Below are 13,581 nucleotides of genomic sequence, written 5' to 3' on the forward strand. Positions count from 1 at the left end.
GAGCTCGCGCCTTGGGCATGCTGTTGTGCCGAGCTGTTGCCTTTTCCACGTGTTGAGTGGTTACGAGGTTGGGCCAAATCTTCCTTCATCACATTCCTCCATCCACTGGAAGTCCTTTGGCTGTTTGAGCGCTTTGAAAAAGGGAGGCACCGGTCCGTGGATTTGGACATAAACTTGCTGATGGCGACTATTCTCCTGGTGAGCCATTGCACTTCTTTGTGGGTCTGGGGGGATGGCATGTCAATGATGGCTTTTATCTTCTTTGGATTTGCTTTGATTCCTCTCTGTGTTATCATGAATCCCAAAAACTTGCCGAATCCAACCCTGAAGGCGCACTTGGTCGCCTAGCAGGGAACCAACATGGACCGTCTTTTTGGGGTCTTATTCAACCAATGGGACCTGGACGAGGTCTTCCATAGGTTGGCCGCGGTGTGCCATTACCTCGTCGCATAGGTCATATGCTTCTGCCACCAATGTCTCGATCACTGGACATGGTCCTCGGCAGGATAACTGATAGCAATGTTGCATTGTTTTCTGATCTGCGCGCACCACCCCTATGCCATACTTGGTTGGAAATTTCATGGCGAGGTGATATGTTGAGACTACTACCTGCAGGGCATTGAGGGTCGAACTGCTGAGGATCACGTTGTAAGAGGAGGGGCAGCGTACCACGATGAAATCTACCATGGCCGTCATAGTTACATCGCCGTCCCCGATCAAGAAAGAAAGAGTTATCCTCCCAGTGGGCTGGAGGGATTCTCCTAAAAATCCCATCAAGGGAGTGATAATTGGTGCAAGCCAATCTCTGGCGATACCGAGCTTTTCGAATGCATCTTCAAACAACACGTCAGCAGAAGTGTAGCTCGCAATTATCACTTTGGCGGTGATGACCAAGGCATCGTTGTGCGGTGTCTGGACTCCTCGGAGGTCATCGCCAGTGAACGTAATAGATGTGTCGTGCCTCCTCCTGTGACCTCGGTTGTCGATCTTGCACAGCCGAGCATATCTCTTCCCTCCCGAGCTGCTTTCCCCTTCGGAGGCGCTTCTTCCCGATATCACATGGATGACGCCGGCTGGGGGGCCACGGTGCGGAGGCTGCTGAGCTTCGTCCACTCTTCTTTCCTCTTGGGCTGACTTCTCTGTTCTGTTTATGAAGCCGCTGAGATAACCACACCAAATTAGATCTTCAATATGGTTGAGTAGGTTAAAACAATTCTCTGTATCACGGTCGTAGTCCTTGTGAAACTCGTAGTATGTGTCTCGGTTCCTCTTGTTGCTTTGCGACTTCATCTTCTCGGTCCACCTGACATAGTTGCGATTGTGGATTTGCATCAAGACTTCAGACTGTGGAACATTAAGCGGCGTGAAATTCCGATAGGTCAGCGGAGGGGTGTGAGGCCTGTGGTTGGTCCAACGATCTTGCATGTTGGGATCCCTGTTTGCTCTCTCCGACTTGCACTCGTCGTTCTCTTTTCTTTTCCTGTTGGGCTTTTCATCCTCGTTTCTATGCTGCGCCTGGGCCTCTATAGTGTTGATATACTTCTATGCGTGGCTCATTAGCGCAACCAACGTTTGAGGAGGATTCTTGGAGCTGGAGAAGTTGAACGGGGAAGGGCGAAGTCTGTGTTGTATGGCCGTCACCACGACTGATTGATTTAAGTTCCTGACTTGAAGTGCTTCTTTGTTAAATCTCGTCAGGTAGTCCCTAAGGGACTCCGCCTTCCTCTGTCGGACTTGCATGAGGCTGGCCGAGGTTTTCCGATGCTTCTGACTTGTTGTGAACTGTGCCAGGAACTGGGTCTCCGGTTGTGCCCATGACGCTATAGACCTCAATGGCAGGGAGGAGTACCATGCCATGGACAGGCCTTGCAATGTGGTTACAAGGGCTTTGCACATCAGTCTTGGAGCGTTGTGATATGGTTGAAAGGGTTGGAGTTTCCATCGTACTTGTCGAGTTGGGGGCTCGTTGTCTGGCAGGGGGTACCTCATCCACGATGTCCTGGACGAAGGGTGACTCCTTGGTGATATGTGCGGCGGCCTGCACAGGTTGATCCGCGGCGGGGATTGCTCTCTTAGGGGTGGAGGTATGCTCTAACTCTTCTAGATGTTGTCGCAACTCCTTAATCTTAGCATCTCTATTGCCCAGGGCTGCAGTGTGTACGACCTCTCTTTTGGGTCGTGTGGGGTGATCTATGACAGAACTTGACTCAACGACGGAGACCACAAAGGGCGGCGTCCTTTTGCCAAGCCTTTCTTGGGCAGGGATGCGCATTGACTGGTGTGTCTGGCTATGGCGGTCTCGTCCGCGGGAATGGGTTGTGGCGGTGGGCCTTCGGGTCGTGTCCTGCCTCATATGCTTAGACCGTTCTCCCCTTACGTCTGTCCAGTGCGCTTTGGGGTCCTTGGTCCGAGGGTCGTCCTTCGTGCGCGTCGGGGCGTGAGGGGCAGCCCAGTTGAGCGGTGTAGTAGACCCTAGTTTCTGCATGAATTCGAAGATCCTGTCAACCTTTTCCTGCATGGCCCGGAACTGCACTTGATCTACCGCGACTGAAGGTTTGCGGGACTTCTTGGTGCGGGGAGTGTCGGTTCTCCTGAGTCAGGGAATGGTAAGTTGATCGCTCAGGCTGGTTTTTAGGCATCTTGATTGCTTCCTTAATTGCGCGGCGAGGATAGAGATTTTCGGGAAAGGCTTTTTGTGTCATTCCCACATACGGCGCCAATCTGATGCTACTCAATCTGAGGTAGTGCACGAACCGAGGAAGGTGATCGGATAGTCCTTGTTCACAGGGCGAGGCCGAGCTATAAGGACAAGGCCACGCTTCAAGATCAATGATCAAGGAAACAGAAGTCAGAGATCCAAGGAGTTATCCCCGGGTAAGAACTCCGACGCTCGAGTCAGTAGGTGGCAGAAGGATGGTCGGGCCGAGCTATAAGGATGTCGGTCCAAACTAAGTAGTTGTGTAGGTCTCAGAAGTTCGATCCCTTACCTTGAGCATGGAATACCTTTTTATAGCCAACGATCCGTGTCTTAGTTGAATTGGGCTTCTAGGGTTGCCGGGATCGGGTTAGCCGCCGAGGTATTCGGGATAGAGTCCCATTCCCTTATGAAGTCATCTTCCTTATTCCTCTTTATCCGTGGTTGTGGTCATCCACGTGACGTGTAGTTGATGTTGCTAAAAGGAAAAGATGGGGAGCCACCACAATAGCGTAGCTCAGCCGGGCTATGCCGACGTGGTTGAGCTAGCCCAACGTGGTCGGGCTACGCCGACGTGGCCGACTTAGGAAGATGTGGCAGGGCGATAGTTGGGAGGCCACGTTTCTCGCAGGACCAGCTCAGCCATGACCCGATCAATTTTAATAATCAATTTTATCAAATTCGATCAGACTTGGTCGATTTTCTAGTATTTCCGATTGACTTTGGTTTAGTAATTTTCTAACTCGACCAAGTTAAGTTAGTTTCAATTTGGTCATTTGTAAACTAACCAAAATTGAACCAACCCGACCATAGATATATTAATATTTTATATTTTAAATATAATTTTTTAATACAGGAAAGTGGAAAAATTCCCTTATTTCTTACTCTTAAAATATTTTATATCATAAATTTATTTTTAAATTATTTTTTAATAATATCATTATAATTTATTAAATTTAAATTTAATTTTTATGTTTAAATCTTTTGAACAAACAAACCAAACTGAAAATAAACCCAAACTAATACAACTTGTGTTAGCAGGTTTTCACTAATGGTCAATTTGTTTCTGGTGACAAACTCTCAATCTAACCAGGTCGATTTTATTGGCGAAACAACTTGCAACCGAACTGAACCAATCCTTGAACACTTCTAACTTAAGCTAAATTAATAGTCTAATATCTAATAAATAACAATAGTTTAATCTCTAATAATTTCTGAAAATTTATAGCAAAAATACACAATTATTGAAAATAAAATTATAATAAAAATACAATAGATATCTGATAAAAATACAATAAATACTGAAAATATATTAAATTAGTCAATAAATAGTGTAAACTGAAATAATCGGTTAATCTCCAATAAGTATTAATCAATAAATTATAAAAAATACATAATTACTAAAAATAAATTTTGAACAAAAATACAATAAATTAAATTTCAAAAGTTAACTAATAGTTGTTTAATCTCCAATAATTATTAACAATTTATTGTTAAATAACAAAACAAAAATATATTTATAAATAATTAATGAAAAATATTTAATAAAAAATACAATAAATAATTACTGAAAATAAAATAAATATTAACTTTATTATATATATATATATATATAAATATATAATGTTTGTACACTATTACTGTAAAATTATTACTAATAAATAATATTTTTTTTGAAATTTAATTTCTATAGTTATTAATTGATTTAAGTGAAATTATTTGTTTACAACATTATTTAGTTATTTAAATAATATTTTTATTTAAAATTGTAAAATATTAATTATTTATTGAATTTAATAATCTATAAAACCTTAATTAGTACTATTATTACATAATTGATCATTAATTTTATAAAATATTAAATTATTATTAATATCAATATTATAGAATATTTTATTTTTTCTAGTTTTAATATTTTTTATAAATTTAGTACATAATTTCGTTATTTTAACTATTTAAAATTTATTCATGTTAAATATTTCATATTTAAATGTTTAGCTAATATGTAAAGTATTTAAAAAAAATCAATATTTGAATTTCATTTATTTTAATGTTAATACATAATATTAAATATTTTGTAATATAATTATTTGGGTATTTTTTAATGTATTGTTATTTAAGATGTTTAGTTGTTGAAATATTTAAATAATGTTTTATGCTTTAATGTTAAGTTTTTTATTATTTGGGCAACATTTAAATTGACTAATTCGTAAAATTATAATTTCTATTTTAACTTCACAATTTCATGATGAATTTTATAAAAATATAGAATTAGTAATAATATGAGTATTATTAAATTTATTATAATAATTTTTGTGTTTTGAATAAATATTTTAAAGCTATTATATAATTTCGTTATAATATTTAAATAATTCTGAAATTTTTTAATTGACACTTTCCTTAGATTGATATAGATAAAAAGTGGGGGGAGGATAAATTGAACATTGATAGATACCTGATGTTAACTCTAATTTAACATTGATCCTTCATGCATAAAAAAGAAACTGATAATATAATAACCCCCCAAAAGGACCCAATTTCCCCGTAGGTACCCAATCTAGTACCCGAATTTTCAAAATACAACAATTTAATACCTACCGTTAGTGGACGGTATAAAGCCAAATTCTCAAAAGTCCAAACCATGACGCTCGGCCGTTTAGCGTCTATGACTCCATACCTGAAACTTTGGTTCAGACAAAAACCTTCTTAAATCTAATCTGAGTATGTATCAAGTTGTTTTCTCCTTTGAGCAGGATTGTTGACAGAAGCTTAAAATTTCTTTTGTTGACGTTTAGCGGAAGTGTTTTTTTGCGATTATTTTTAATTAAATGTATGGATGGGAGAAAAGCCATGGCATTGTCTGGCTTTGCATCTTATTACATGCAGCAGCGAGGGGTTGCTGGATCAGGGCCGGGAGCACAGACTGGGTTACATGGACCACCGGGCATTCGCCCGCTAACTCGTCCTACTATGCCTCCTGGTGTTAACGTGAGTGTACCATCTGGAGCTCTAGCAACAACTACTGCAACCAAATCTACTCCATGAATGATGTATACACAAAAACAGAGGAGGTTCGACCAGTTTTTGCTTCGGGCCGTTCGCCTCCGAGCAGATATAACCTTGCGGGGAGTTTACAGGCTCACGAGAGCAAGGTGAGATGCAGGATTGAGTTTCTTCAACCGGTGAGATCTATATGGCCGTTGCGTCGATCTTTCCTGTCTGAATGCTGAAGCTATAAAGGATAGGGCCGATGTGATGAGAGCTTGAAAATAGTGGAATACTAAGGGGGATTGATGGGGAGTAGAATGGGGTGGTTGGGTATCGATTGGGTTTGTGCCAAAAGGGGTTAGCCGAATGAGAGTAACAAAGGAGTTTCACCGCTGCAACTCCTCTATTTCTTGTCGGAAACGGTGATGAATAGAAAAGAAAGAAATAGGAAGAGAACGATGAAAGTGAAGAGGGAATGAGAGATATGTGAGAATAGAGAGAGGAGAAAAAAAAGGAAGGAAGAATAATGGCCATGGGGAGAGCTATGCACCACCGTTGTTCGAGAGCTTGAAGAGGATGAATAGTGGCGGTGAACAGTAGTTTGGGTATCGGTTGGGTTTGTGCCAAAAGGGGTTAGCCAAATGAGAGTAACAGAGGAGTTTCACCGCTGCAACTCCTCTGTTTCTTGTCGGAAATGGTGATGAATAGCAGAGAAAGAAAAAGGAAGAGAACGATGAAAGTGAAGAGGGAATGAGAGATATGTGAGAATAGAGAGAGGAGAAAAAAAGGAAGGAAGAATAATGGTTGTGAGGAGTGCAATGCACGGCCGCTGTTCGAGAGCTTGAAGAGGATGAACAATAGTGGCGATGAACAGTAGTTTGAGTCATCAGTCTTCGAGTTAAACGCATCTCAGCACTCATCAGTCTCGAAGGAAAAACCGGGAAGGGCATTTCTTAGACAGTTGTTGCTAATGGTTGATAAAGAAAATTTGATGACACTTGAAGGGCATTTATGTCTTTTCCCATAATACAAGTCCAAATATTAAATTATCACATTTTAAAGTTCGGGTACTAAATTGGCACTCAGCCTAAAATACAGGATACCTATGAGGAATTTTCTCATTAATTAATTAGGACTGTAAGGTCTGATCCAATATTATAACTCTACAAGTTTGAATCAGGTAAGCACACTAACAAAAACACTCTTATTAAATAGCATGTTAGAGAATAAATACTCTTAGCTACCTTGAAATGAGAAGAAATCTACTGCGACAGTGGTTGCATACTACCTCTATTATATGTCATGTTAGAGAATAAAAATCCATCCAAGGAACTCATCTAACAGTTTAAGTTTTTAGGTTCTTGAGACGGTATCAAAGCTTTTTTTATCAGAAGTTCTAGTATTTGATCCTCATCACCCCATTATAATTAATTAAATTTTAGCACAAGATGGTTAAGACTGTGCTTCTTCATGCTTTAAGCCCATTAGCTTTTCTTATTAAGAGGTGTGTTAGAGAATAAAAACCTATTCAAAGACACTAACACATTAAATAAAAAACCATTTGATATGATGCCTTTTATTTATTTAAAAAGCTGTTGTTTGTTGCCATTCAAGTGATTTTGGAATATTTGTCATTCATTGAAGGTTATACAAGACCACAAATTTTTCCTCAAAATGAACCATAAAAAATTTTTGGGACAATTGTAAAAATCTTTATTTGTGTAGGTGGGGTAAGGCTAGATTGGGGGATGGTCTTTTTGAAAGACATAGAAAGACCGTGGGTTGGAACCGGATTGGATCGCCAAGGTAGGGTGCTCGGTTTTGGGTGGTAAAATTGGGAGTCAAAGGTAAAGAGTGATTGATTGCTAAATGATTTTCAATACGAGGATGATCTCTATTTATGGGGAAATCCCAAGATCCTAAAAGATAGGAGATAAAGATGCTTGTCTCCTATTAGAAAAGGGAATATTGTATTTGCTATCAATCACTAAGTGCACCACTAGGGTTTTGCCACATGTTTTGTGGGGATCTTTTTGAGGATCGGCTTTCCTTTCACTCAGGAGTCTTCATTACTCACGTGTGTTACCACCTCTCGTGTGCCTTACTTACTTGACGTGGTGCTAGTGACGTCACCACCTGGTGGCCGATGTCTTGTTAGCCCTACGTGGCATCTTGCCGCATTCCTTAATGGGCTGTGGGTTAATCACAGGTCTGAGCATGTATGGGTCTTGCCACAAGTTCGGCCCAGGTTTCCCTTGGCTTGGTCTACGAGTGGGCTCATCGAGGGCGTGCGATGAACCATGGGTTTATTGCGGTTCCGCAATGCGCGCTGTAGGTTCATCGCAAGCTTGTGATGCATCGCGGGTTCATCGCAGAAGGAAAATTAACTGTAAGCCATTCGCATCCATCTATATGGTATCAATACAGTGTTTAATATTCTCTAAGGGTCTGGATAAACACTGTATACCTATAGTTTGGTTGTGTACTCAATATACTTACGAGAGTATGCCTATTTAACTTGTAATTTAATAATAAATTAACTTGTCTAAATTTTGTAAAGCCATATGCCATTATTTTACTAAGGATATACTACTATTTCTTTTTTATCTTATTCAGTGATGCTAAATAAAGACTATTTCAAACTCCTCTATCACAATTGAGAGAGTCGCGAAAACTTTTGTAGCGTTTATTGACCTAACAAATGTATCAAAAGAAATAATAAAAACACTATTACTTGATATAAAAAATGTCCATTTTACAATTAGTTCATTACATATTAATACAAATAAAACTATATAGACCAATATTATATATGATTTCATTTTCCATAGACTTTCGATCAAGAGAAATGACAAGATGATCCATTGCAAGCACACAACTAGCAAACTTTTTTTTGGCTTTCTCCTAGCTCAATTTGCTATCTCTGTTCCATAATTGAAGCAAATCATACATGTTGTAGAACATAAATCATCATTACATTTAATTTTGAAGTCATATATAATTAAGGTGGAAAAATCAAAGATAAGAGAGAAGGAAAAATTAGAAGTGTTTATTCTTACCTTATAGAATGGGATCATACCAATAATATCTGATCTCTTAAAAGGGTTTGGGCTTTTCATATTGTAATCTCTTGTAACAAACTCCAAACTAAATTATTATAAGCATCAGCAGTAATCAACTTAAGTCGAATAAAAATAGAAGTTGAAGGAAATGTCAAGGTAATTTATGGCAAGGTCCCTAAAAAATTGTGAACTTCCTCAAGTGTTGAAATTTATTCCTTAGGTGTCATCCAAATCTTATGGCTATAAACGTCTCTAACCACCTCATTTTGAGACCTTGTTGACGAATGTATTTCTTGACGAGCTCAAGTAGGAAATTCAAAGATACGGCTATAATTGAAGAAGTAACAATAGGAAATTGTCAATTGATTTGTGTTATGGTTAGTTTAAATTTAAATGATAGGGTATTAATTTCTAATGGAGTTTAAGATCTAAGAATTTTATTTTTACTTTAATTTCTTAGGTCTTAATTATGGTTTTATTTAACATTTTGAATATTGGATTGGACTGGTTAGTTGACCCATAAACCACACTTACTCTAGATAAAAAAGTTAAAATTATCTATTCCTTATGGTTTTGAACTTGAACTACCTAATTAAACTAAGAAATTAAAACCAGGAATCCTCTTTTGAAAGAAATAATTATATTATAAAGCATGAATATCTTTGCTTAATTTCCATCTCCAATTTTCAATTTTTTAAATTGGTTTTCTTATAGATGGATTGGTCCTAAATGCAATGACTTAATATTCAAACAAATGGACATCATTACAAATTAAATCCAAACTTGATCTTGGATTCATTAGTTCTCAAAACAAATAAAACAAAGCCTAGGCTTCATATGCCATGATACCAAATAAAACATACCACTTGATTGAATATCTTGTAGGATGCAATGGATAAAACAAAGCACTATATGCAATGGCCCAAACCTTTACAAGAAAAACCAACCATTGTCTAAGCCCAGATATGGTAAGATCTTCAAGATACTTTCAATTGTCAACCACACGATCAACTTCAAGTCCCTGATCAAGAACAATAACCTAAAAGGCACCAACAAAATATTAATTCTAAACTATAATGAACAAGGAACATCAAAAGAACAAGGGATGAATATTACCCTTACCCTTAGTCACCCTTAGTCACATGTATAGTGTTGTTCACAAATCACCTCTTGATATACCATAGCTCTTGCTACAAGACACAAAATTTCCACTAGCTCTCTCGTCCTAGGAAAACCTACTAAGGTATAAATGATATCAATAGGAAATACACAGATTTAGAAGAAATAAAGAAAAAATTAAAATTGAATGGACAATGTACGTATGTGAATGTGTATGCCTATGCAACATGTTACTTGCTAGTATGAATCCAAATATGAAAATTGTTGCACTTCTTGCATACTATTTTTCTAGAATCTCAATGAAGCTTTTCAGAATCAGCATGCATCCATCTAATTATTACTTATGAATCTCCTTACACCTCTAAGTTAATTATAATCTAGAGAGCACTAAAGTTAGAATAAGAGTACGGTTCCAATAGAATCTCCATCACCAACCAAGCAAGTACAGTCGATCAATATAAATAAAAAATTTTATTAAAAGGGAAAAATAATCTAAGGTGATAAGAAATCACCAAGACTGAAAACAAACAAATTGAACTCCGAATCATAAACAAACCAATATATCTCCTAGATAAATAATTATTGCTCTACAAACACTTAAATGGCTAGAATTGCCAATACTACTGCTATTAAAACTCAATTTATTAGAGTTGTAAGGTGGAGGAGACCAAAATGGAAAGATAGTTGTCATCTTGTTGAAGATATTGCTACATCTAGAAGTTCATCCATTCAAACCCAGTCAATAAAAGATTATTGAAATATTTTCTAAATAGAAAAAATAATTAGAAATTCCATAGAACTCTGATAGCATCACTAGTTAACCCAATACTAAGACAACCAAAAATGATGAGACATGGAAAGCTACACAATAAAAAATTCACAAGAACTGTTAAGCAAAGAAAAGAGAGAAATGAAAAACGGCCCAAATAGAAATCGAATATTTATAAAATATGTAAAGCTGATTTTTAATATAAAACTATCATTTCTTATAAGTTTTAGCTAAAACAACATAAATTTGATAGCAAAATTGAAATAATAAAGAAAAAAGAGAATCCATCTACAGAGTATTAAAACAAATCCTCAACAGTAATAAAAGAAAGCTATCATAGTCCATCTCAAAATAAATATGTCTTAGCTGTTCTACACAGAACAAAGCCCATCTGAGCATTGAAATATTATGAAGGCCTCAACAAATATTGGAAATTCCTCTAGCCCATCAGTAGGCCATGCTATAGATGAATTGAAACAATAATAAAAAGAGAAGCCAACATGTTCAAGCAACAAACTAAACAAACTAAAGTTGATTAAATATGTACAACAAAAATGAAGAATTTTTGTGGGAAAATTAAAAATGTATATATTCAAGGAAAAATAAGGTATCAAAGGAAATTGCACACCCCCATTTGGCTGAGGCTCCCACTTGAACTACGACTTTACTTCAACGCCCCAAATTTTCCATTCTGTATATATTTTGAAGATGATAACCAAAGGATGTCAACCTTCTATGAAAAGGAATAAGAAGTGAACATTAAAAAATTGAAACCCTAACCCTTTAGTACACAGAGATCAAATGAATTAGAAAAATGAGAACTATAAAGCGTCTATTTACTAAATAGAGCTCAAAGGAATAAATGTAGAAATAACAAATGAAAGGAAATCCCTAGGCAAGAAGAAAAGCAAGTGGTGCCTTGCATGAAGAAAAGCTAATTAAGGCCAACTGAAACACAAAAGGATAGATTTACCTTTGTTCTCTCCGAACATGATTTGGTGCCTTTAGTTATTCATCTACTGAGAAGCTCAAAACCTCATTCATGAAACAGCATAGAAAGGATAATGTTAAGATTGATAGAGATTGGAAGGAGAACGCGGGAAGAAGAAATTGGTACCTGCGCATCCTTCATCTTTAGTTTAATCCTTCAACAGACTTAAAATTTAGGCCCCGCTCGTTTTTCATTTGATTTCAATGGTTCAAATAAACCACGCATCTCTCCTCTCTTTTTTCATTTAATTTGATAAAGTGGGGCCTGGACTTGCATTTGACATGGTATTGTTGCTTGGGCCCAATCTAGCTTTAGCTTGAGTTGAACAAGGCATTTGGGTTTGGTCCATATTAAAAGCCTTTAATTAATTAATTATTAATAAGTAATAATAAAATAAAATATTAATTAATAAAAGTGACATTATTAATACTTACATTGATTATAAATAAAATATTGTAAATAATATTAACAAAATAGCAAAATAATATTAACATAAAAGTAGTTCTACCGATTGGTGGGGTATGTCTAATTGAACCACAAGCAATTTTGTCATTCACCAAAATGGTCAAACTTTTTTATTATTTAACAGAACACATTAACATCTCATAGAGGCATGTGTTATTAATTAAAAGTTAAAATGACCCCTGATGAAGGGTGATTTGACTCGACCCCTTGAGACAATGACACGTGGACATGATGTAGCACGAGTAATAGTTCAGCACTACAGCCTGACCGCGAATAAGTAATTAGCCCACAGGGCAGCTCGCTACACCATAGATCGCCATAAGGGGAGCTCGCTACTACGCGAGCTTGAGGTCCCCCGAGCTACTGAAAGGGAATACTCCAAGATAGGTCTATCCCAGCTTGCGAGCTAGGGTAACCAACTCACTCCGACACATAGGCAGAAAAACTGCCCCAAAGGCAACCTTGAGAGGGGTCACCTCGAAGTACCCCAAGGAGCTCACTACAAAGTAGCTCGCGACAGGATAGCTTGCTACTAAGTGACGCGATGCTTTCAGGAAGCTTCTATCTGACAAGACTGTACCCGTTAGACTGCGCCACGTCTCCTGGCTGATGGCGCAGTCCCTGCCAATTCAAACAGACTGCACCCACGTCTCTTGACAGATGGTGGTGTGCCTGTCTTCCCGGGACGTGTCACTCACCCAATTGGGTAGTACCCTGCAACGGTTACCTATGCAACCCTGGCAGATAACGGCTGCGACAGAAGCCCAGTGGCGGTTACGCCCGATTTGACAAGAATGCCTATATAAGAGCCCCCTAGTCGAAGAAAGGGCTCTCTCTCTCGAACATCTGAGATCTTATCTTGAACTTACTCGAACTCTCTCTCGAGCTAACTCAGTGATCTACCGCGACCTACACTCTTAGCCTCTTTACACTCTTCATTATTTTTCCCAGCATTCTAACTTAAGCATCAGAGTATTCCCACCGAGCAAGTCCCCTGGGAATTCTTCATTGTCTTCTTCTCAGGTGTCGTTTGTTGCCAATTAGGAGTGCCCGGATTGCGCAGTATCATTTGGCGTCGTCTGTGGGAATCGCTTCAAAAAACCTTCATCTAAGCTTCTATAGTTTCCTTTTGAAAACTCAGCATTCATGGCCTCCTCTAGCAATGTCGGACGTGGTGCCAGCCAGAACGCTTCTGGGGAGCAACCCCAACTCCCCACTGCCTGTATTGGACAGTTCACCGTCCCCCTCTCCGTGGACGGAGTTCCCAGTCTGAACGTGCCTTTCATAGTGGCACCCGCGATCGCTTCACTCCCTTCCATAGTTGGAGCAACCTTTGTTGAACCTTCAGTTGTGCCCCCAGTGGCCAACCCGAACCAGTTGGAAGACTTAATGCAATGCATGCGAGCCATGCAAGATCAAATGCAACAATTTCAGCAGTTCCAACTCTACCAACAACAAGTGTTGCATCAGGTCTCCCAATACCAATACCAGC

The 13,581-nt window shown here is 38.3% G+C and overlaps 1 protein-coding gene and 1 long non-coding RNA gene across 2 annotated transcripts; both read right to left on the bottom strand.

Moving 5' to 3' along the window:
• Nucleotides 1–381: 381 nt before the first annotated feature.
• On the bottom strand, nt 382–1,425 carry LOC104611899 (uncharacterized). The gene has a single exon (XM_010279169.1). The coding sequence runs from the start codon at nt 1,423–1,425 to the stop codon at nt 382–384; it is 1,044 nt and encodes a 347-aa protein (XP_010277471.1).
• Nucleotides 1,426–8,697: 7,272 nt separating this feature from the next.
• LOC148804300 (uncharacterized) lies at nt 8,698–11,874 on the bottom strand. Its single transcript, XR_016069251.1, has 4 exons — nt 11,607–11,874; nt 11,262–11,366; nt 9,868–9,980; nt 8,698–9,784 (listed from the first exon to the last, which is right to left on the bottom strand). It is a non-coding gene; the product is annotated as an uncharacterized LOC148804300 (long non-coding RNA).
• Between the last annotated feature and the right edge of the window lie 1,707 nt (nt 11,875–13,581).

The sequence above is a fragment of the Nelumbo nucifera genome, chromosome 1 (assembly GCF_055504915.1).
Source record: "Nelumbo nucifera cultivar China Antique chromosome 1, China Antique-T2T, whole genome shotgun sequence".
Classification (NCBI taxonomy): domain Eukaryota; kingdom Viridiplantae; phylum Streptophyta; class Magnoliopsida; order Proteales; family Nelumbonaceae; genus Nelumbo; species Nelumbo nucifera.

What these genes read in the sequence shown, in the direction of transcription:
- LOC104611899 (XM_010279169.1), bottom strand. Translation starts at nt 1,425, where the DNA reads ATGCAAGATCGTTGGACCAACCACAGGCCTCACACCCCTCCGCTGACC.